The sequence below is a fragment of the Peromyscus californicus genome, unplaced genomic scaffold (genome assembly GCF_007827085.1).
Source record: "Peromyscus californicus insignis strain IS unplaced genomic scaffold, ASM782708v3 Scaffold_6__1_contigs__length_162567912, whole genome shotgun sequence".
In the NCBI taxonomy this organism is placed as follows: domain Eukaryota; kingdom Metazoa; phylum Chordata; class Mammalia; order Rodentia; family Cricetidae; genus Peromyscus; species Peromyscus californicus.
Window position 1 is genome coordinate 49,433,699 of NW_026294584.1, and position 25,582 is coordinate 49,459,280.

Genomic DNA, 25,582 nt, shown 5'->3' on the forward strand with positions numbered 1-25,582 from the left:
ATGGAACCAAGATTCAGATGGCCTATAAGCTTCTTCAATAAAACACTAAGTATTTTACAATAAAGGCCACAAAATAAGAGAATGTGCATATTCATAAAGACTAGAGAAGACACTGGACAATAGATTACATTCAAACTGTTTCATATATTTATGAAATAGTAGAAGCCACCTGTCCATAGGAGGCAAAGGGAAGTTTGGTCTCAAATTCATATGTTGGTATAAGGCAAAACTGGAAATAGTCCCCAGCTCTTTGGCAAGTTTAAGGACTCAGGTGTGGGGAGGGTATTGGAGAGGAAAGGGAATGTAGATATTATAGGACTAGCCTGACCCTCAGTTGGTTTTTACCTGAAATGGGGTAGAAAAACAGAGAGAAAAGAGCGATAATGCAGAAGGGTTACATTCACCAGGCTACTGAGAAGCCTGGGAACTGTCTGCAGATGTCAGAATCTGGGTACTGATACAGAAATAGACACTCAAAAAGGAAGATCCTGATATCCAAAAGGCAGTCAGAAATTGATGGTGGATAGGTGGTCAGGGAATTCTTGGTAAGATAGATCTTAAGCTCAGCAAGGGGTGGGGGACTTAAAGGAGGGGGGAAGTGAAGCTTAATATTGACCATCTTCCATTACATACATGATGTTGGGAAATCTTCCAAGTGACTTACACCCTCAATCTGTAAGAACACATTTCCTTATATTGTATAAATAGTAAAATAGTACAAATAGTTTATATGTCTCACCAATCATTTATTAGGCACCTATTTGGCAAAACAGTACATGTTTCCTATGGTTCCTCTGTTAATTCTCACAACTTGAGAAAAGTAGATATGTTATTCTTTTATTACTGACCAGCAAGGCCAGATAAGAAAGCTAAAATAAAGATTCAAGATTACACTGCTGGTATTTCAAGATTCAACTCAGCTAAGTAAAAGATCAAAGAATATAAGCTCCATCCCATGAGATCACACAACGATTCTTCATATTCACCCAAATAAGCTCCAATTATCAGCCTAGTTCCTCTTACTGTGCATAGATTATTGTTGCATGGAATGGAAAATAACAGCCCAAGTGTTGGAAATGAAAAAGAACTGGCCAGAGAATGTCAAGGCAGAGATGCTTTCCCCATACTCCACCTTAGCTACGCTCACAGCAGGGAAGTCACATGGTTCTCTTTGGACTCATTTGTGTCATCTGTAAAATGGGAATACAGGCATCACAGCTGTTAATATATCAAATTATATGATGTATGTCAAAATTACGGGAATATATGAATGCAGGGCATGTGGAGCAGGGAGGCTGAGAATCTTACAGGAGTCAAGTCAGAAGTTGGAAGCAGTATTGAAATGTATGCTGAAAGAATACTGAGGGCTTGATTTGGAAGGCATTTATGAGTGGATCATGAATTAGTATCATAAAGAATAATAAAGAATTCGAGGATCTATAAGACAGCCTTCCCTCCTTCCTTCAATAGATTCATAATCTAATACTTTCATTGGTCTTGTTGAGTTTGAGAATATACACTCCTGTTTTAAGCATACACTTATGTATTGAAGGACACATGTTTGTTTCTTCATAGATTTCTTATAACTGAACACATAGTAGATAAAATTGAGATTTGGGGTTTGGTCTGGTTTTTTATTCACTTCCATTAAAATGTATGGTTTCCCATAGTAACTGCACTCCCTGTGTTTTGTTATATTCATACTCCACATAGAATGATGCACTATTTGTAAGTCACTCAGATCTGGAGAGGCATAACACACAGTAAAAGCCCAGGTGATGACGTGGATCTATTTAGGAGCAGAGACATGGGAGCATTTTTAGATGAAGCACTTTCCTTCCCAGAGGGTGGAATAGAACAAGAGAAACACTTTCCCACCCAGTAGCACTCTGACTCTAGAAGACTTATGGTTGCCTACAGCCTGGGAGAACAGCAGCTGGGAGACATAGGACGACCGTGTCCCCTAGTGGAACATTATCAGGGACGAAAAAAGTCTAACATGGGATTCCTTCCACCCAACTTCCTCCTCCTATAAGATCCTTCTGTTTTATGTACCCAGACAGCCTTTGTATCTCATCCATGGTAAGAGTATCCACAAAATCATGCCTGTCTCAGAAGACTAGGAAAGAACATGACCAATCTTATGTTCAAGGACAGTATGCACTTTGGAATACCTTGAAAATACGTGTTCTTGATTCTTTTTTTGAGTGTTTTTTTTCCTTCTCTTTCTCAGACATGAATCTAAGTTTAAAGAGAGAGAGAGAGAGAGAGACAGACAGACAGACAGACAGAGAAATTGATAGCTATTTGATGTAGAAAACACATATGTACCCATTTTCCTCATGTTCTCCCATTTTTTAGGATCTAGAAGTAAGGAGTGATTTAAAAGGATAGTGATAATGTTACAGATAGAATGAAAACAAATAAAAATCTGATAATTGTGGTATATGGATTTTTCCCATTTTTGTCAAAAAAGATTAATGTAGATATTCAGTAAAGTGATTATAGATTTTTATCTAAGTAATGACATGGTCTGCATTACAGGGAATTTGTTGTAAGTCTTACATCATCATGGGTTTGGCCGTGTGCCCAGAAGGCCTCCTCAGCTGTGTCATCTACCTGTTAATCAGAAAGAAGTGCTTCCTGCCTGGACTTTCTACTAAGAAGCTCTGCTTGTTTGGAAAGAATTATTTCTCCCATTAATAAGATTATTAATTATAATTTGCAGGCAAGAAAACAAGGATTAAAGACCTAGAAGCTGGAGTCAATGAGTGAGGTAGTTAAATACAGTTAAGAGATGGTGCCTTCTGTGGAGCCAAGAGAAAAGATTAGGGTCAATTGGCGAGAAGTCGATATGTTCAAAGAGGAGTGAGCAGAGATTTCTGTCTTGACATCTTCTATTAACAAACAGTGAGGGAGACAAGAGATGCTGTGATAACAGGGGACATTTCATAGATCAGTGGAGGTTTGAAATAGCTAGGTTAAGTCTAGAATGAGATAACTATAGAGGACCTGGTTGGGGTTGGGCTCTTGTCTTGGTCCTGGTTTCAGGTCTTGTGGTTAGTTGACTGGGCAGTGATAGGCTGAACTGAGTCTACACCCTAACATCTGGAGCAGTACACTGCACAATATGGATGATTCTGTATAATGGAAAGGAACAGATGATGGGAGCTCACCAATAAGAAAAGCAATACACTGGAGTACAGAATATGACAGGAATGGAAATGTGAAAATACAGTCAGGGGTTCCAATAGGGTCTTTCTTCAATTAAGATGTCACTATATTATAAACAAAAATAGAGAGCTAGGGTACAAGCTGTAGTCAGAAGAGATGATGAAAGATCAACACTTCAAGGAAGGAATAATTCTCTCTCTCTCTCTCTCTCTCTCTCTCTCTCTCTCTCTCTCTCTCTCTCTCTCTCTCTGTGTGTGTGTGTGTGTGTGTGTGTGTGTGTGTGTGTGTGTGTGTGTGTGTGTGTGTGAGTGTAAGGGTAGATTATGTATATGCATGTAAGTGTGGGTGTAGGTGCCCATGTACTGCCTATGTAAACGTATAGGCCAGCAGTCAATGTTCGATGTCTTCTTCTATTCCCCCCATACACATTTATTTTCTTTGAGTCAGGTTCTCTCATTGAACCTCTATCTTTCTGGTTAACTAGGGTGGTTAGCTAGGGAGCCCTCAGGATACCACAATCCTCCCAGTGTTGGAATCATAGGTGTCTTTACTATGCCCAGCTTTTTGCATAGGTGCTGGCGATCTGATATTGGATCCTCATATTTGCACAACAATCACTTTATCCACAGAGCCATCTCTACAGCCCCCAAGGAGGGAATAATTCTGATTTATTAATAGGACAATCCTGTGAAATAGGGCTGGGCACTGAAAACAAGTGGGAGTGAAGACAGATGGAGTTACAGAGTCTCAGGAAATGGTAGCTTTGAGCACTGCAGGAGTGAGCAGGCTAGTGGTTAGTGGACTCACAAGCGCTGACAGATGTCTCAAGAGCCACAGCATTCTAAAAGTAGATGGGAGACAATGGGATTGAAGAAGTGACAGATAATCTAGTATCAAATGGAAAGAATATCACCTGGCTCTTACTTGACTAAAAGGAAATGTTTTGAACAATAAAAAGGAAATAGATCCTCTCTCCTACCACAGACCTGTCTTGTCCAGAAAATGAGAGGATGATCAGTCTCCCACTGGTAAAGAAGAGGCAAACCAGTGGTGAGCAGAGCCATAGAGGAGGGCATGCATGACAGCTGTTGACGACAGCCAGGAGGGCTGAGGAGGACCGTGAGCAGAGGGAGTCAGTCTGTGGAATGGTGAAGGATGTCAAGAATAAATAACAAGACAGAACACTCATCTAAATATGACTTGAAGGACGCTTATGCTTAGTCATGCAGAGACACAGGGCAGCATCCTGAGAAAGGTGCCGTCTTTCTGTCTGTGGCCCATCATAAGGAGGCCAATTAGAGAGGAAAGGAGTCAGAAACCAATATATCACACTGTAGGTAAATCATGTCTTTCAATCATCCAAACAATATCAGAATGTGGGCATAATTATCCTCATTTTTTAAGAGAAGACAGAAACTCAGAGAGGTGAAATATTCTTCCATGCCAGTTAATGCAATGCTCGGTGCAGAAACCAACCTCTCATGTGTCCAAACCTTCTTGTCTTACATCATTTTAAAATAATTAATATTTAGCTCTGAGTCACAATTAGTGAGTCAATAAACTCCTAAGTTATCTAGTTCTATATCTCAAAAATAAAAAATAAAATAAACCCAAACAAAGTTTATCAACTTTATTCTGAGAATGGTAGTAGATGTCTGCAAATTCATACTCTGGAGGTAAAGACAGGAAGAGCAGGAGTCAAGCGCAGCTTTGACTACAGGCCAGCCTGAGCTACATGAGAGACTTAAAAAAAAAAAAAAAAACATGTTGGGCAGTGGTGGCGCACGCCTTTAATCCCAGCACTCAGGAGGCAGAGGCAGGTTGATCTCTGTGAGTTTGAGGCCAACATGGTCTACAGAGCAAGTTCCAGGACAACCAGGGCTGCACAAAGAAACCCTGTCTCAAGCAAGCAAACAAACAAACACAAATCCTGCAAAAACAAGTTGAAAAACAATTTCAACATATCACATGTGTCTAATACTGTTTCTCTTTTTAAATGATCAAATGGAGCCAGGGAGACGGCCCAGGGAATGAAGTACTTGTCAGATCCCCAGAAACAGCGTAAAAGTTCTAATAGCATGTCTGTGATCCTAACGTTCTAACAGTGATCAGAAGTAGAGGCAGGAGGACCTCCACAGCTCACAGGCAGCTAGCCTGGTGTACAGAGTGGTGATCTACAAGAAGGCCTCCTCTAAAACAAATGAAGGGTAGGGAACCAACATCTAAGGCTGTCTTCTGACCTCAACACTTTCCTGCCTGTACTTACACACCTATTGTGAAGGAGCATGCACACACACACACACACACACACACACACACACACACACACACACACACACAGATGCAGAAAAAAAACAAGTGACACATCTGTAAAAACAATTAGTTATGAACATTTAAAGTTGCAGAACATCTATTGCCTCCTCTGTGAGTGTTTACTATTGCATCCTTAAATCTCTCTAAATATGGGGAATTCACATGCTCATTTCCCCCACTAACTTGGACTATAAAGGCTTTCTGTTATAGATGCCTGGATTATGAGCCGTTAAATCTAGAAAGAAGCATTCACCTTTATAGGACAAATCATTTTGTACAAGGGGGAACTTTTGTGGTCATGTCTCTGGTAAAGAGGTCATTCCTGTGCTTTTCCTTCTCCTGACTTCCCACTGTGACATTCCTTTGCTCTAGTCTCTGTGGTGCAATTGAAAGGCCTCTGACCTTCCTTTGTGTTTGTCTGATTACTAATCTGATTACTAATGAGACTGAGTGTCTCCTCATTGATTCGCTGGCCATGTTTCCTGTCCTGTGAAGTATCTGTTTATGCTTTTCTTGCATTCACACACACACACATATTTTGACTGGGGTGATAGAGTGCTCTTCTCAATCAGGACTGCCTCATTTTATAAATGTAGCACTTGCATCCAAGGGACAAAAAGAAATAAACAATAGCATCACCTGGGGAAGTGAGTGAAAGAGACTGAGCCAGGCACGCAGGGATCTGGAGGGTATATAGAGCTCTGTGGCAGCCTTTCCCCCACAATCCCCCATCCTCAAACAGGGGTGGGAGAAGCCATTTGCACAGGACCAAGTAGCTTCCAAACAGAATGGATCTTATTAGTTCACTTTCATTTTTTCTGAAAGCAGTGAAGCAAAACAGGCTGTGTACAACAGTTACAAGAGAATCCTGTCCATGTGATGAGCTACGGCATGGAAATATTTGTAAAGTAGGAAGCAGCGCAGATAATGCAGTGTGGGGAAAGGAAGGGTAGGTATAGATTTGATTTGAAGCCTTGTGTAAGATACATGACGCTTAGAAGGAAAATGACACTTGGAGCCAAGAGTAGTAAAATGTGACCTGGTAGGGAGGTCGGCAGCCTAGTCAACTCGGGGAGGTTTTATTACTGAAAGCACTCCTTAGTTTTTTGGGATTTATAACACACAACACATGGGCTTGTCATTCCTCCTCTAATTGCATGTGATGAAAGAGGGAATGGGGGATGGGAGTGACAGAAAGGACAGGAGTAAGTGACCTGCCATATTGATACCCTCAAAGAATTGCTGGGGATTTGGGATGGGATGGGAGAAACCTCTCAAGAATGGATTTTCAGTGAATATGTGCATCCCTCCTTCTTTCCCCTTCCCATCCCCCTCACTCATCAGCCTAAGCAGTGCACCCTTGAGCAATGTGAGAGGATTTTTTCTAAACCTCCAGATGGCCTCTTGGGATCTGTAGGCATGCTCTGCCTTTCTTTGTGCTCTCAGCCTCTGAGGTTCTGACACACATCTTTCCTTCTTGTTCTTCGATATTCATCCTTTGCAGTGTCCCTCATATTAAAGAGGCACTGAACTGAAACCATAGGTGTTGAATGTGACTGGGGTAGAGTGCAAAATGTGTTCTGTGAGAAGAACACTGGGGCTGGGGTGGGGGTGGGGTGCTGGTTATGAGAAATGAGCAGAAGTAGATTAATGTCTTATGTGGGGGTTGAAATGAAAACAGGACAAGGACGTCAAGAACGTATCCAATCATGTCTGTCTGATATTTGTACATGACTATTGGTTTTTTTCTAACATGACAATACAAAATAAACTTATAACTGTGCTATGTCCTATCATTATTAAATTCAAAATAGTGTGCTAAAGGCAATAGGCTAATTTCTCTTCCACCTGTTTTTTGTGTTTTCTCTTTCCTTCATTCTGCTGTTACTTGTATATTTACTCTGATGATAAACAGATTTCACTGAAGATCTTCTAACCCAGCCCTCTACTTTATAAGGAGAATGGGGGACCTGGAACGCTGTTCAGTTTGCTTTCTTCTTAAACTGTTAAGCTCTGGTCTCTGATGTCTACGCTGCTAGTCTCCATTCATTATGGCCAGAATTCAATCCTAGAAAACTGCCTCTCAGAAATCATTTGACAGACTTCAGAGTAGTCACATTTTTTTTTCTGTTTTATTTCAGTAGAATTAAGTGTGATAGGACTCTCCTGACACTGAGCATCCGTGTCTTCCGTTCTCCTTGTCTCCACCCACTTTCCCACCTCCGTGTTGCTGTCAAGCAGACCTCAGAGACCCCAGTGGAGCTGACCAGTTGTTCTCTACAACAGCCTACTAACATGTACACGAAAGGGCACAGATCCCTTTTCTGCTCAATTTGTTTACTCTAATGTCTTCCCAAGGTCACAAATATCTTAGTTAAACAGGAAGTTTCATTTGTTTTGCCTGCTATTGAGACCAATATTTAGTAAAATTCTTTCATCATTTAATTATGCTGTTTGCCCCATCATAGGCAGTGGCTGAAATAGACATGCCAACCAAAAATTTAAACCCTGTACTAGAGCATGTGTCTTGTGCCTTAATTTCCAGAATGAATCAAGCCTTTTAAGGCAGACAAAGCAAATTCAGAGAAAGCATAGCAGCATTGGAGGTGCTCTAGTGGATGTTGGTTCTTTTTTCTTTCTTTCTTTTCATCTTTCTTCCTTTCCTTCTTTCCTTCCTTCCTTCCCTCCCTCCCTCTTTCTTTCTTTCTTTCTTTCTTTCTTTCTTTCTTTCTTTCTTTCTTTCTTTCTTTCTTTCTTTCTTTCTTTCTCTTTTCCTCCCTTCCTCCCTTCCTTCCTTCCTTTCTCCCTCCCTCCCTCCCTTCCTTCCTTCCTTCCTTCCTTCCTTCCTTCCTTCCTTCCTTCCTTCCTTCCTTCCTTCTTGGGGTAAATGCATCAAAAAGGCAGACTATAGTAGAGTCTAGAAATTGATTTAAAGTAAAGGATAACTCAAAACAGTATGTTCTTTCTGACACTTCTCCCTGTTCAGTGTTTCTTTGGCTCTCCCACTTGAATGGTGAGAGGAGAGTTTGTAGCAAAACTGAGCTAGTTAACTGCATAACAAGGAATAAATCTGAATGGAGCAATGACCTTTTATTTCCAGATAGAGCTTTCAGAGGTCAATTGCTTATATCATTCATATTAGTATTCTTTCTTTGAGTCAGTATGGACCATGAGCTGGCACTTTAATAAGCTACCAGAGGGATATGATCCAAGGGTAGCAAGACTGTGTCTCTAGTAAGTGAAGAGAGATGTCATTATTAAAACTCCGGTGACCTGTTCTCTAGGAGTATTAAAACAGGTACATATGTTTAGCATTATGTGAAATCCCTTTCGTAATTGTCTTTTTGCCTGTCTCCTATTTAGGGTCAAGTGATATAATTCATTCCATAATTACATCAATTTCCTCCTCCTTGTTACCTGTCTTTCTGCATGGTTTCACTGAATTTATATTATCTGAACCTATTAATTCAGTTTCTTGTTTTGACCCTGGCCTGTTTTCCTCTTTATATTTGGTAGTTTTCTTTTCTGAATTTCTCTCTGTGTTTTGTTTCCATGAACAGTGAGCTCATGAAATTACAAATAAGATAAGATGACTAAACTACATGGAAAAGGTTAACATCACTAGAAAAGAAAGCTGTTTGGAGTCTAGTTCACACTCGTTCTTCTGCTGTGCCTGGTATCCATGGAAGAGTCTAGACAGGGTTGAGTACATTGTGGAAGTTCCTTCCTTCCAGCTCATCAGTTGCAATCAACCCATAAGAGGCACCAGATGATGGCCAAAGGGAAAGAGGATACTTAGAAGGGGAGCATTCATTGTTCCATCTGCTGAGTCACTACATACTATGCTAAGATGTGGAATGCTACAGTTCCATCATCCAGAGCCAGTCAGAGATCTAAGCCTCTAGGAGTCCTTCCATGACTTTTTTGATTAGTCAAAGGTAGTGATGTCCCCTGCTGAGCAGTACCCTGGACAATGCAGATTTCCTTTCTGGATTGTCTCAGGGCATTCTTAGAGAGCTACATGGTAGGTGGTATTAGAAATTAGTCCAACACAAAGAACAAAAGTTCTGGAATAAAAATAAAATTTAGAAATTGAATATGCAGAAGGTGGATTGGATGGTGACTGAGAAGCCTGGAGAGTGCTGAAAGGATGCCATCAGGGTCTTAGTTCCTGCTGTTCTCACTTAGCACTTCACACTCTTTGATTCACACATATGTATTTCCTCCATTCAAGAATATACAATTGTTAATTGATAGACCTGGTAAAAAGAAGACAATTTGTATTGGGTAAAACTATGAATGAATACTTTGTAACATTCTGGCATGTAATAATAACTGATGGTGTATTTGAATCTTTACAGAGCCAAGTTTTATAAGTTCTGGAAATGTACTATGTATTTATTCTATAGAAAAGGGCTCTAGCTAGACTCTCATTTCACTAATAGCTTTCTCGTGACTGCTTCGATTGTTTTCCCCTTTTCTGGCACATTAACTTAAATAGAGCAGGTCTTGATCTCAGGGGTAATTTTCATTTAGTTGGATGTTAGTTAATTTCACAGGTAGAGAGACCCCAGGATAAGCCATTTTCACAGTGTCTCCTCGCGCTGCTTTACTGGCCTCCATTTCCATCTGGCTACGAAAGACTATTATTAAACATCCATGTTGTCTTTAACTCCCAACAATGCCTTTTGAGAAAAAAAGCACTTACCTTTCCTGTTAATTTCTTATAATGGAATTCTAAAAGAAAAAAAAAAGTCTGATGGCTTCCTTCACAAAGCATGATATTTTGTGTTTCGGTCATGTTGATACGTTTATAAACTTGGATTTTGTAAACTATGCTCATGTCAGTGATAATAATATGATGAAAATAGTATTTTAACTATTCCATTGAGGTTTCAACTTGATATTTATTTCTTTGCTGCCTTAGAACATTTCTAGCCTTTGTCTTCTCTCAACCTGGCTAGTTATGATTTCCCTAGTGGTGTGTAAAACTCCGATAGAAAAACAAACCAGAAGAAGTCCTATTGTATGTTCCTCCTGCATCTTACCCATCAAAATCTACCCATGAGTTGGGTGTGATAAAAATCCACGGAAACAATAGAACACAGATTCTAGTCCATTTTGTGCTGTTAAAACAACTTTTGGAGCCCACTTCTATGATGGGACACCTCGCCCAGCCTTGAAGCAGGAGGAGGGGCTTGGACCTGCCTCTACTAAATGTACCTCCCCATGGGAATCTTTACCTTCTTGTAGAAGGTAATGGGGGTTGGGTTGGGAGGGGGAGGCTGAAGGGGCAGGAGGAGGGAAGAGAGGGATCTTTGGTATGTAAAATGAATAAAAAAAATTTGTTAATAAAAAAAACACAAATGGGTGAGACATTTATAATCAGCAGACATTAACTTCTCATAGTTTGGAGTCTGGGAAGCCTACCATCAACATACTGTTGCTTGATGATGGCCTTCTTATTTTAACATCATCTGGTAGAAGGGGAGAGGAGAAAAGGAGAACTCACTTCATCTTACTATAGCAACACCAAGAGGAGTATTTGGAAACAGTGTTAAACAGGTAAGGAGGGTAATTGCACACAAGTGTAGAATGTATCTGAAGTCTGTAGAATGGCATAAAATATAAACTGTGACTTTTAAGTGAGAGGAAAGAGAAAAAAAATTAATCCATATCTTCTTGGTTTTAATTCTTTGGTTTCCTTTGCTTTCTGTTTTATACCCTCTTTTTCTCCCTCTCTGAGCTGTTTGCAAGATGAACTTTAATATAAATGTACTGTTTAAGGGGAAATGCCAACTCTTAGTCATCTAGAAAAAAATACTTTACTCTGACCTAAGATTAAAGCATATAGATAGCAACAGAAAGCCCAGATTGGAAATAGATCTGGTTTCTCAATCCTCCATTACCAATAGACAAAATAGATGTCTGTGGGCTTATTGGTAGCAAAGGGAGATGGGAAGTCTCTCCCACATCATCTGCTTTCTCACTCCCTCTCTTCCCAGAGGGTTTGAAGATTACTAGTGTCCTAATTTTCCCATTATCAAAAAATCCTAATATTATCCTTTATTGTTAAAGAAATGGGAACTGTAAACACATTCACCCCAACCCAAATCCCTTTGCCTATGGCTCCTTTGTTATTTCCTAAGAGGATTTCTTTAAAATGTGAACTGAAGTAAGAGATCAATATAGCCAGAAGACAGAAAATGGGATCCTATGAAAGTTATTTTCTTTTTATTGTTATCATCTTAACTCAAATTTACCAGAAGGTGTGGATGAGCAGCTGAATGATGACCTCTCTTCCCACTGACCCCTGAACAGTCAGTAAAAAAGCATCACTTGGAAGCTGCAGTTGAAGCAATATGGAGTTGGCTCTGGGGCCCATTGTTCAAAGAAGCTAGGAGACATTCCCTCTTCCAAGTCTCTGCAACACCCAAGGAGGAATTGGGTGCTTTGGTTTGTGCCTGGCTACCACTCTAGACACACAATGAGTATTCCACTTCACTTTGGGTCTGATAGCAGTCCAGTAGGCAGGAACTCACCCAGGGAAGGATGCAAACAGCAATGGTGTGCTTATATCCTCCCAGTGTATCTTTGGATAGAGCCCACTTTTTGTTAACACAAAAAACAATCACAATATTTTGTTGTTGTAGTTTTTCCAGAAATAGTTCTAGAAACCTGGAGACTCAGGAGACCACTACCAGTGAAAGGTTCAGCAGACAGTGTTTGGCAGATTGTTGACTTAATGACTTAATGGTTCAATGTCCCCCGCATATGAACTGAAAGCATTCACTAAACCTGTAGTCAAACAAGTCAGAAAGAGAAGAGAAGGTGTGTCCACCTGCTTGCTGAGCAATGCCATCTTTAATATTGTGAAAATAATAGATCATCCTTTTTCTTTCTTTCTTTCTTGGCTATTCCTCAGAGACATCTGAAAAATGAGTTAATATCTGTATCAAATGGAGAGTGAGTGGAGGAAAACACATGTATGTGATAAAGCCATAGGACAAATCTCAGGACCACATCTCTCTGTACAGCATCAAAGCATGGAAAGTCTGTTCGTCTCTCAGGCAGTTAACAGCTTTATTTATGTTTGTTTTCTCTTATTGAACATAGTAGATACACGATATAACTCATCAAAATAATAAAATATTATGATGGCTTTGTATCTTTACTTAATGAATAACATATCTTCTTGTCTGGAGCCACATCATATTGAACCTACACCACTAATTAGTTAAACGGTTTATTAGTTCAAATATTTTCCATTCAAACCACTAAGAAAATTTGACATTATAAACCAATTTAATCCAACAAGTGAATTTTAGCAATTGACCATGTAATTTGGATAAATACCAATTGCTTACCGGGGCTGTTTTGATTGAGGAACACATTTTGAGACAGCTTTACGTTGGTGTCATTTAAATTATTTTTCTATTTTTGAAGAAAAATTTGGCAAATTTTCATGAGCATTACATTTCTGTGGTGCTGGGGATGAGTCCCCTAGAAGGGAAACTGACACGCTTTCACCTTGGAGCAGGCCAGAGAAGACATTCAGGGATCAAGCTGCCTTGGTACCAGACATGAACACTTCAGCTCTGTCAGCAGCAGGGAGGCCAAAGTCCGTGTATTCTTGTCCTGGTGGCTTTGTGAATGTACAGATGGGGAGAAAGGAAGCCTTTTCTGTCATTTGTTTCCATTTTCTTGTTGAAAGGAGAAGAATCAAAATCCACTGAGAATGAGAAATCATAAGGGAGTCCTGGGGATGGGAAGAGACTCCAGGCGGTGTGCAATGCCATCTAGTGCAGTCAGGAAGTCAACAGCCCCTAGCCCTCAATAGGATGCCACCTCTTCAGTGGACATTGCTGTTGTTGCTCCAGGGTTTCCGCTTTGGCTGTGTGCTCCTAAGCATAGGCTCTCAGAGATGCATCAGTGGGTCCTTTACCTTTGAGAGACAACTGGAAAGGTAGCTGAGAGGTGAACTTTGTGTTGTGCCCTGCAGACCTTGCATATGCTCTTGGACAGACTCTGATGTGTGAATAATGATAACCCAAGTCATCTCCACGTGTCTTCCTTTCACCTCCCTGCCCTTTGCACCCTCTTGTCCTCTTTCGTCCACCTATCAGGAACTCTCTCCAGAGTTTCTTTCTTCGCTTAGTATTCCCCTTCCACTTTCTTCCCCTTTTCTTCCCTGACCTCTTTCCCTGACTTTTCTCTTTACTAATATGAACTCATTGCATTCCCCTGTTAAAAACAGAGACTTTGCCAATTCTCCCACCAAAAAAAAATTAGTATAAGTTATAAATCAATGTGCATGCATTGCTGCTGTGTTAGTTTCAACATAGAATAGTCTCAGTGCATACATTTAAAGAAGCTGTACTCCTCTGCCCAGGAGAATGATCACAGCGGAAGAAGAGCAAGAAGCTTATTGCTGGAACTGGAGTTTACTTACGAGCAAGTGCTGGCAGAATGGTCAAGTCACTGGGTCCATGCTGGCCACCAGTGGAATGGAAATAGAGAGGTCGGTGGGCAAGTCCTCAGGGGAGCACCTTCCAGTGTGTGTGGAGGCTGTGCTTACATGTGATGACAGACTCCAGTGTCCACATCCTTGCGTTCCCCAAATTTCGGAAGTGGAGAACAACGCAGTAAAGTGGACACCGAGCCAGACAGGGGTGGGGCCGGTTCCTAGCAGCTGTGCAGGGTAGAGACGTTTCCTAAGTCAATTGTGAGGCAGCAGCTGAGCGAGAAGAGACCAGAATGCAAAGGGTAGAGGAGGACATCCTCCGCCCTCTCATTTCAAACCCAGTTCTGTCAAGTGTGCTTACTGTTTTTTCTTTTCACATTCAGATGTTAAACTGAACCTTTGGTTTAATGGTGGTGGAGAAAACTGAATAAAGACATGTGATTTGTTTCTGAAAGAGTAAGAATTTCACTGAATTTGTTTCAGTCTAGGGGTGCGGGGAAGAGAAGCATAAATTCCAAATACGTGCTTCACCTGCAAAAGAATTGCAAGGCATTGGGAATGAATTGCAGCCTCTCTGGTGTAGGAGCTGGAGAAGGTCTATTGAACACACTTACGCAAAGTGCTCCCTATGCTACTGGAAGGTCTCAGTGACTCACAGTTCACTCAGAAAAAGAACTAAGCCCTTGAAAGTCAACAAATTTTTTCAGGGCTTAAAATAACATTAGTCTAAGAATTAATTGCAAGTATAGTTCTTCTCTCAAAGAACGTCCGCACTAGCAGATAAACTGGAAGACAGACGTTGCAGCAAGGGCTCGATGCAGTTATGATTAAGTGTGTCCACTGTTGTTATGAAGAAAGACATTCATGAAATTTAATGGAACTGGATTGGAGAAGTCCTGCGTGTGGAAGAATGAGAAGGGGACAGAATTGAGAGCAGGACTGGAGAAGGAGTTCGTTTGAACTAAAGTTTTGCTCCAGAGTTTAAGAGAAAACAAACAAGCCAGTAAGCAGCAACTAACGGAGGTGAAGCATAGCACAGAAGAAAAGAAGAAAAGACAGAGTGGGGACTGTGGGCCTGCAATGCTTCCCTGCTTCCTTGTTGCTTACCATTAATACATTTGTCTCATAAATACAAAGCACGGTGCTGGGCAATGAAGATGGAGATGTTAAAAGCTACTATCCGTGCCCACGAGATACTTTCAATTCAGGGAACTCAAAAGTAGTGAAGCATTGGTGACACAGAAGCAGAGGGTGGGTGCTGGGGCAGAGCAAGGCCAGTGTTTCTAGAAGCCTGAGGAGAATTTTTAAATTTTTCATATTTGAGAGTTCCATGCATGCATGCAATGTGCCTTGATCAAATCCAGCCCTACTTCCTTCCCTCTCTCTCCTCCCATACTCCTTACCACTTTTCCTACAACTTTCTTAAACCAACTGAGTGACTTTATGTTCCTTCTTAAACTGAATTAAGTGCACTCAAGTTTGTCAGTATGTGGGACCATCCACTGGACCAAACCATAGGTCTCAGCCCTGAAGCCAACTGACAGTAGTTCTTCAGAGAGCATGCACAAGACCCGCCCCCCAGGAGCCAAAAGCTCAGCCTCAGTTGGGGGAGGGGTTCATGAAAGGAGAAGATAGCCTGCTTCTAAGAGTGAGGTTACAGGATTTCAGCTGTTTTGTTTTCAAGGCTGAAGAACGAAGAAGGAACCCTCTAAAAGCAACAGGGAACACTCGTGGCCAGGGAGAACTCATAGCCAAGAGTCCAGGCTGTTTGGATCAGCTATTGTTCCTCTCTTGCTACTTGGAACTGCGTCTGGGTTAAGCAGGGACTTTGGAGCTGTTTTAGATGAGCTCCTGGGAACCTCGGGCACATTCTAGAGCAGTGTCTGGGTGGGACCCGGCAAATACATAAGCTGTAAAACTCTCCCATTGATGTAGATGTCTTCCCAGAGATAAAATGCACCAGGATGTATACATAGATTTGCACTAACTTCGGCTAAAGCCCAAGTCTATTCCGATCCTCTAGTAGGCTCCAAATGTTGTGATAGAATCAAGATTTTCTTCTTGGAGACGTTTATGTCTTCTCATTTCCCTTCCCACTACACTAGCTGGTTGAATCTATATGATGTTCAATCACTGATGAATTAGATTTCATTTGCAGAACAATCTTGTTTTGAAAATTTGTCTATTTCCTGCTGGGTTATATATATATATTCATGAGGGAATCTGCTGAATAATTCTTCCCCAGGTGCACCAGGAGGGGAAAAGTGAATTCTAATAGTACGATTTTTTATTAGAATATAATTTTCAAAAATCTTATTATTAGTTAATTGCATTCCCTAAGAAATAAGTGTATGTGTACATACTGATGAATTTTTAGAAGGAAATTCAAAGCTAGCTTCTATACAAAGTGTATTTACATATTATGGTCATTTAATGGAACACATTTCCTTCAGCTTGTTCTTGTGCTTGCAGACTTAGTAGAAAAATGAGTCAAATGTTAACATTCTGTGACCACCGGATGCCTGCGTCTGTAACCTTTACATTATGGTCCTTTGTAAGCCTTGGAAGTTTAAGAGCCCAGAGCAAAACAGTGTTCAACTGCCTGCCTGCAAAATACTAGAAAATATGGGACTAGTCACTCTGCTAAAATACTTCTTCATTCTGTGTCCAGTCCCCTAAAGAACAAAGCAGATTCCTGCTTCCGTTTCAGACAGAAAAAGAGAAGCTGCAAAGTCCCTTGGAGAACCAGCCCTCCCTTCACAGGCTGTTGCTGGGACATCTCTCCACCTACGCCTGCGCCTGTTTCACAGGCAGAGATAGGCCCACTCACTCTGCTCCCCACGATGTCCTTTCAATTTCCTCCCCTCCCCTTTCTTCCTTTCTGACCAGTAGAACAACGAGTACCTCATAAAATAATAGACAACAGTGTGTTAGAATGACTAAAACTGTCAACTTTCTAACTTAGCTATTTTTTTTTTAATCTTCTGAATCACTTTAGCATAAATTTTCACAAATGGCTTTCTAGGGAGAATAAAGCCTTCCAAATACTGGGGAACTTTTGTTGAGGGGCTCATGATGGGCATAATACCAGGAAAGTTACTCTTAGTTTAAATCAAAATAATATAACATACATGATGGAAAACCTAAGGCAAGAATTATATTAAACTATAGAAACATATGGATTAATGCAGAAAATCATTATGATGTACCTTTGTAATGAAATAATCTGGTAATAGCACTATGGTGTTTAAGGTAACGTATATAAAAGACTCAATCATAATACTTTTAGTCATCTATCTAATGTGACACCAAAACAATATATAGGAATGATGATAGAATTAAGATAACAACATAGTGGCCAAATGTTTTCAGTCAAAACTATTTGGGAAGTACAGATCTTGTAAAATCTGAGATGATAATGCCTTTTCTCGATTCTGACATTCAAAAGTTGAGAAAGTAATGAATGGACTTTTTACTGTGGATTTATCTCTTATTGATAATAGAAAATTGGTAAATTAAACCAAAAGGAAGTTTTCAGAGAGAATGGCCCACCTATTTCATTGCTCATAAAACACAGAGGTACATTGTAATTTCTGGTTTATAAAGCAACCTTTTAGAAAATGAAGCACTCTAGAACTAAAATGATGACAGTGTAAGTCCAAGCAGTCCTGAAGAAGGGAAAGACAGGTTTCAACTGACACAAACATCAATCTAAGAAGAGACTTCATCCAAATTAGTGCCACAGTGTCGTCTCCTAAGATCACCTTCAGTTTCGATGACAAAAGCCATAAAACGAGGAATTACAGACTAACAGATATGTAGGAAAACATGGGCTGGTGATGCAAATTCAATCCCTGGCACCCAAATAGTGGAAAGAGAGAACTGATTCCCCCTAGTTGTCCTCTGACCTTCACATATTCACTGCTGCATATATATACCTCCCACATGCAAGAAATATAATTTTTAAATAGGATTTTTTAGTCATAGTCAAAGAGATTAAAAACTACAAATAATGGAAGACATGTAAGTGACAGGTTAAGATGCTGAGACTGTTTGTGAAGAGGAATGTGTTCATGAGCTAAATTGTGCTATAAGATAAGAAGCTGGGGAGCTGGGTGTAATGGTGCACGCCTCTAATCCCCACACTCAGGATGAGGTGGTGGATGGATATCCGAGTTCCTCGGCCATCCTGGTCCACATAGGGAGTTGCAGGCCAGTCAAGGCTACATAAGGAGACATTGTCTCTTAAAAAAAAGGGGGAGGTGGTAAAAGAGAAGGCTAGGGGATGAACTAGAGAAACAGGAGATGAGAAGGACTAAATTTCTTAAATGAATGTGTGAAAATATCAAAGAATCAATTTTTATAATACCACTAATATTATCATAAACCCTTAGTATAAAAGACTCTGGCTACCACAGAAAGAGTCTTTCATGTGCAAAGAGGGGAAGTTTCCATGCGTGGTGAAATAAGCCAGCCTTACAAACATGTTGCATGCTTTCTCTCAAGTATGGCATTTTGGGAGCAAACTGTGGACGCAAAGCTAAAGGAGGAAATTGTGAGATTATAGAAGAGTAAAGGGGAGCAGGAGGAGGTGGCTAAGAGGCAGGTAAATAGGACCGCTCTGTATTATGTACAGTATGGAAATGTCACAATGAATCCACTGCTTTTTACAATTCACGCAGGATGACTGTTTTAAAAAGAGGGGAAACAAGGTGTCATCATCCTCTGTTTTACCAGGAGGCACAAAAGGAAGAGTGTGATGCCTCTCTTCAGCTTCTGCTGTGAAGGGAAGTGGAACTCAGGTGATACTCTTTTTCCTTTCCATTTGTCTATGATGGAAAGCATGCTATTAACTAGAAAGGGCAGAATAATATTTGATGATGGCAAAAGAGGAGACACTAGCACAGCAAAGCCCAAGTGGTTTGAATGACTATCTCTGAAATGTCTGTCTTTAGCAAAACAAGAAGGAAAAAGTGAGCTAATTTTGTTAAAAATTCATTTAATTTCAGAAAGTCTCCTCTATCTGACATCAGCTTTGTTAGTGTTGCAGATTTTGTATGCTCTCCTTTGTGTTTTGCTTTTAGTGAAATTACGGCAATGGAGGACTCACTTTAGCGGCCATGCTTTTACCTAATGAGATAAAAAGGTGCAGAGCCATATTACTTACCAATTTGAACTTTTATTGCTTCATAAATTCCTACATCTTGAGTCATTAGACTTTTCTTTTCCCATTTGTAAAATTATTTTGAGTAAGGAGATGAACAGAACATAAAATCTAAATGAGCATACAACTGACAACATGTCACTTCTCCTAGTCTTTGAGCATGTGGAAAATTCGATTTTTTCCAGAAAGACACAATTCTGTACATTTTTTCATAGAGTAGCATACATAATTAATTTGTAACTTATTTGTTTCTATAGCAAGATGTCTATATATACGAGAGAGAGAGAGAGAGAGAGAGAGAGAGAGAGAGAGAGAGAGAAAGAGAAAGAAAGTGTGTGTGTGTGTGTGTGTGTGTGTGTGTGTGTGTGTGTGTGTGTGTGTATTTACCAGGATATGAAAAAAAATCTTTCTTTTTTTGGTTTGTTTGTTTGTTTTCTTTAGGATTTCACTATGCAGCCCAAGCTGAACTTGAATTCACTATCTAGCACATATTAACCTCAAACTCATAGTAATTTTTTTTGCCTTACCATCCCCAGCGCTAGAATTACAGATACTCACCATCATACTCAGCTGGGAGAAAAGATCTTAACTATATTTTGAGTTGAACTTATATCTAGATACCAAAATTATTTATTGATGTGCCTACAGCAACAGTGTGAAAAATTCTTAAGACCTTTTTAGAATGAAATTTTGTAAAAGAAAAATGTTGCTTCAATATTTTATAAGATGGAACAACTGTTTTAAACTTGCATGCTGGTGATCTGGACTCCTGGCTCAAGCTCCTTGACCTGCGCTGTGGTCAGCAACATGTTTAGGATTAGAAGCACAGTGACGAGAAATGGTGAGGAATTCCTCAGGATAAATCATTGCAAACCTCCTCACTCTCTGGACTGATGTAGTGGAAGAGCACTGTATTTCCTGTGCTGTTGAACCTAAGGAGCTGGAATCTGTGTTCCAGGATCTCTGTCTGAGCAGACTATGGAGGGTAGGAGAGGCTTAAGTGAGGCTCAGCCCTGATCCACCACGCTTATCCACAGGACATCAATTAATGACCTTTGGAGATGCTTCACCCAGGCGTGAGGTTTTCTCTGTTAGCACTTTGTCAGTCCTTTGATGACAGAGTGGGATTTGCAATTTGTGAACAAAGTCTACAGAGGCAGAAACATGAATGGAATCTCAGTGGAGTTAAAATAAAAACTTGATATAATGAAGCAACCAACTTTAATTTCAAAACAATGCAAAATATTGATTTCCTGGGTACATGAAAACAAACCTGGCTTAATTACTCACATAGAGATGAATTGGATATTTCTGAAAAAAAAAAAGGGTGTATTCTTCTGGATATGGAGGAGGCTTTTCCATCCTGAAGACTGGGACTTGGTTTGCCTATAGAGGTGATCCATATTTTTTTTTTATGTTAACATTTCTTCCTGGAGTTGCTTGTTGATCTGCCCTGTCTTCTGGACTTGGCATTCACAGCTTCTCTGTTGCTTTGCCTCCTTTACCTCTGTTGTCCCATGATCACCACGCTTCCCCCAGAACCCTAACTGTGCTGAGGAATCTCCTGAAAGGTTCTCTCTTTCGCACTGTAATCTCATGCATGTCTGTCTCCTAAGAACTTCTGTGGAACTGGAGAGGTAGCAGTTAAGAATACCAGCTGTAGGATGGGAGGAGGTGGCAAACACCTTTAATCCCAGCACTTGGGAGGCAGAGGCAGGAGGATCTCTGTGAGTTCGAGGCCAGCCTGGTCTACAGAGTGAGTTCCAGGACAGTCAGGGCTACACATAGAAACCCTGTCTCAAAACAAACAAACAAACAAACAAACAAACAAAAGAATACCAGTGGCTCTTCCAGAGGATCTGAGTTTACCTTCCAGCTTGAAATTCCAGCTCTAGGACATCTGACACCCTTTTCTGGCCTCTGTGGGCACTGTGGTCACGTACACACACACACACACACACACACACACACACACACACACACACACACACACAAATACAGTTAAAAACAGAACTTCTGTATAATTCTACTTCTGTTCTGGATTGCAGATTTCTTGCACGCACACATACACAAGCACACACACATACACACACACACACACACACACACACACACACACACACACACACACCATCAAAGGAATTTTAAAAGGAAGAAGCCTGGTCATCACATTTATTGTTTTATCTTTTATGAACTTCAGTTTAACTTGTGTGTGTGTGCAAATGTATGTGGGTGTGTGTGTATTAGAATGTGTGTGGAGACCAAAGGCCAACATCAGGTGTTATTCAGCCCCTGACCTCCACTATGTTTTTTTGTTTTGTTTTGTTGTTTTTGGTTTTGGTTTGGTTTGGTTTGGTTTGGTTTTGAGACAACATCTCTCACTGGCTTGAAACTTTAAAAAGTTCTATCCTGTTTCTTCCAGTTCTACATAGTCTCTTTCACATTATAGTTTGCTGTTTCTTGTTTGGGGTCATGCAACTCCTGGTTACAGTGTGGTCTGACCCTAGGACCTTGCTTTCAGCTCTCCTGTCCTGTCGTGGTATTCTGGGTTATGACTCTTCAAGTATGGCCCTGAGACTTCTTTGCCTCTAGTTCATAAAGCATCCCACTTTTAATTTTCTGCATCATCTCTAAACCTCTCCATCAATTTCACCACCAGGTTTGGGGCCTTGCTCTGCCCATGCCTTGCCCTTGTTCTTATCTTCTTGGTGCTTCCTTCTGTGTCTTGATTCTGACAGTGAGCCATTATCATCACATGATCCTAGGTCCTTCTCTCAGGGCCCTGCCACCATTGTGTGTTCTCCAATCTCCAATCACGTTAAACTGCTGTAATAGCACCTCACAGCTTATCTTCACCAAATCACTCTTCCAAAACCAGTTCCCAGTAGTTATGGGATGAATGTACATTTGTCATCTCAGGTTGATATTCAAAATATAATAGACTGACCAGTTTAAAAAACAAAAAAGGGATTTCTCTCATGGTTCCGGAGGTCAGGAAGTCCTAGCTCTAGGTTGTGGACGAGGGTTTTATTCCTAACTTGCAGAAGGTTAAGTCTTCACCAAGTCCTCATGGACAAAAGAGAGTGAGTGTTTTTCTATAGAAAGACCATTGCACAGGAAGTAACCCACCTCCGTCACCACACATTCAGCCAAGACTAATTACTGTCCCAAACCACCATGTCAAATACCATCTCCTAGGCTTATGGCTTCAACATATAAGTCTGGGGGAAATATAAATCATCCAAACCTTGTTTTCAGCTTATTTGTGTTCACTTACCCATGCCCTTCTTGTCAGTAAATCCTTGTATCCCCACTTTCTTCCTGACATCTCTGTTCTCGTGGCTCCCTTACTCGCCAGGTCTCTCTTGAATTTAGTTAAATCTTACTGATTTTCATGATATTTCTATTCTTCTTTTATTATGCTCAACTTGTGTATTTCCCTTAACTGCTTGCCTGAATACATGGAGTGGTAATGGTTCTGTCACTGCATCACTTACACTGAGGTTCTCTTAGAATGCTAAGATCATATCTTGAATATGTTCATGATGAGCAAGTCAGGCTTGGGAAAAGAATTGGTGGTTTGAGCTCTCTTCAGACCATACTTCACCCCAGAGCATTTCATGAGCATCTGCTTTGACTTCCAGTTAAACAGGATTTTCCATCCCATAGTTTAACTTTTAAAACCCTTACTCTCCCCAACCCCTGACTATCAAGCCCTCTTCGGAAAGTCTTTCTGTTTTCCTTTATCTTTGTAACTTTACAGTTAGGATCTATCTCACTAGTCACTCAAGAGCTGTGGCTTGTGCCTAACTATCAACATTTCCATTCATGTTTCAGTCAGTAACCAAGAGATAGAGTAAACACAATGTCCCTTCAACTTCCCCTGATTTCAAAACATCCCGGGGAAGTAAAAGACAAAATTAGACAACAATTAATTACTTCTTTTCCTCATCATCTTAGCCTGGTATCTGACAATAGCAAACATTAAATAATTGGGCTGAATGAAGAATGAACTAATTTTCAAGCTGAGTCCTTATAGCACAAATTATTAGAAGGTCTTATTAATAAAATCAAACCTGGAGTCAGGTATTGGGATGAATGCTGGATGATCAGAGAAGCAGAGCAAGCCACAGCCACCTCACTTTGCCAGTTCCTCAGCTGATCCTGTTTCCTCAGACTGGAAGCTTCTGAGTCCTCATCCAAATGGATCTGAGCTGAACTCTGTTGCTTAAAGCCTAAAAGCTTAACCATCCTAGTTCCTGGTCCTCACGTCTTATATACCTTTCTGCTTTCTGCCATCACTTCTTGGGATTAAAGGCTCTTGTTACCACGCCTGGCTGTTTCCAGTGTTCTCTTGAACTCACAGAGATCCAAGCAGATCTCTGCCTCTTGAATGCTAGGATTAAAGGCGTGTGTGCCACCATTTTCTGGCCTCTATATCTAGTGGCTGTTCTGTTCTCTGACCCCAGATAAGTTTATTTATCTGGGTAACAATATTTTGGAGAACATAATACCACCACAGAGTTCTGAATCCTGCCAGCATAGAAACTGGAATCAATACAGGCAGACCTCAGATCTCTAACATCTTGAGTCAGTCCTTTACTTTCTAGAAGATGAATGGAAACCCATGGATACTAACATGCTTGCCTTCAACTAACAGAGTGGCCAACCCAGACAAGAGCTCAGACCAACCCTACTTTGTACATTCTAAAATCCTTTATCTATAGTCTGTAATTTAGAACTCACTAATTCAAAGAGTTTAAATGGTAGCTTAGTGGCAAGTGGAAAGATTTTGGTGGAAATATAATAAAACATAATAGCTGTAACAAGATCCTAGAATAAAAAATATACTCAAGAGGACAATTTATTTTAAATGAGGAGGGGTGAGGAAGAAGGAAAAACAGAGAGAAAAAGGGAGATGAAGGAAAGAAGGGAGAAAGGAAGGAAGGAAGGAAGGAAGGAAGGAAGGAAGGAGGGAAGGAAGGAAGGAAGGAAAGAGTTCCCAGCTTCCTTGTGTGATTTTAATAAAGATCTGCATTCCAACTAAAAGACAGACCAAGAGCACCTTGTATTCCAGACAGGCTGCAGGATCTGATTTTCATTTTTGCTGCATCCACTCTGCATCGGTATTCTTGTCAGTCTCTGAAGGCTATGGGGAGTCGGCAGGGGTAAAAATCTCTGAACTATCTGACAGTGGCTGAACCGAAATAACTCTCTGAAAACTGCAGCTTTGTTTACATGGCTGCAGAAAGGGCAGACTGCTTTGACAGACTTGGTACCCCACTGATCTGATATTTGGACCATATGCATGCTGAGTCTTGGAGGAATGGCCAAAGCAGACATTTAGGGGATACAGCCTGACACTGTTTCCCCTGCCTTTTCTGCTGAAGTTCAATAAAGGCCATCTCTTAGAAGCACATAAATCTACTTACAGATTAAAAACAACAACAGCAACAGCCAAGGAATTCATTTTCTTTACATGAGAGAGATCGTTTGATTCCTTAAATTCTCTTCTACATCCACCGTGAGGGGAAGTTGCTGTCATCCATGTTCATTTCAAGGCTGTCTCACATCTCTTCTCTTTCTTTGAATCTCTGCCTTGTTTTGTCCAAACTAGAGGATAACAGCGCCTATTACTTTATATATCTTGTTTCCAGAAACAATAGCTCGTGGCACTTCCATTATTTATTCCTTTTTCTTCTGTCAGTGACACAATGGTCTGCTGCTTGCCAAGAACTCTGCTTTTCCAAGCCAGTGAGTCCATTCCCTACAGTATTTTCTCAGCTTCAGTTTCCTGTGAAACAGAAAAGAACGTGGATGATTGTTCTGCCACACGGTAACTCAGTTTCGAATTAATTCTGCGGAACACTGGGAAATGTTCGAGATGATTGAGATCTGAACGGGTGATGAAAGCGGTAGCCTTGATCATGGTACTGATGGTGTCAGGGGTGAATGTGATGGTTGGTGCTGGCTGACAGCTAGAGTGCATCTACAGTCACCTAGGAGGACGAGATTCCCAGCACACCTGTGAGGGGCACCTAGCTTAGTTATCTACCGGTATATTTGGGGACAGTACTGGCTGGATTAGATGATGTGAGAAGAGCCATCCTAAATGTGGACAGCACCATTTCTGTGAGCTGAGGTCCTAGACTGAATTAAAAGGAGACAGCAAGCTGAGCACAGCCATCCATGGCTCTTTGCTTGTTGACATGCGTGTAAGATGATCTTCCAAGCTCCTGTAGCTGGGACTTCCCCATTACGAAGGACTATAATCTTGAACTTTGTAGCAAAGTAAACCATTCCTCCCTGTGGTTGCTTCTGTCAGGGTACTTTGTTACATCAACAAGGAAAGAAGCTAATATAGTGCAGACAGTGGTACCCCTGATGTGGTCACGGTGACATTTGCCCTCACAGCTGTCTTAAATTTTTTATTAATTTCTTGTATTTGAGAACCCCCCACATAAATA

The 25,582-nt window shown here is 40.7% G+C and overlaps 1 protein-coding gene across 4 annotated transcripts in view; it reads left to right on the forward strand.

Annotated features, from left to right (window-relative positions):
- The window catches only part of Chrm2 (cholinergic receptor muscarinic 2), a 133,373-nt gene that overhangs the window by 70,636 nt on the left and 37,155 nt on the right, over window positions 1-25,582 (forward strand). For 2 of the 4 annotated variants that reach the window (XM_052720246.1, XM_052720247.1), the window contains exon 3: window positions 24,823-24,951. The exons of the other annotated variants lie outside the window; for them this stretch is intronic. In XM_052720246.1, coding sequence (XP_052576206.1) covers window positions 24,830-24,951 — 122 coding nt within the window. In that variant the 5' untranslated portion in view covers window positions 24,823-24,829. The remainder of the gene's footprint in view (window positions 1-24,822; window positions 24,952-25,582) is intronic. 4 annotated transcript variants of the gene reach the window in all.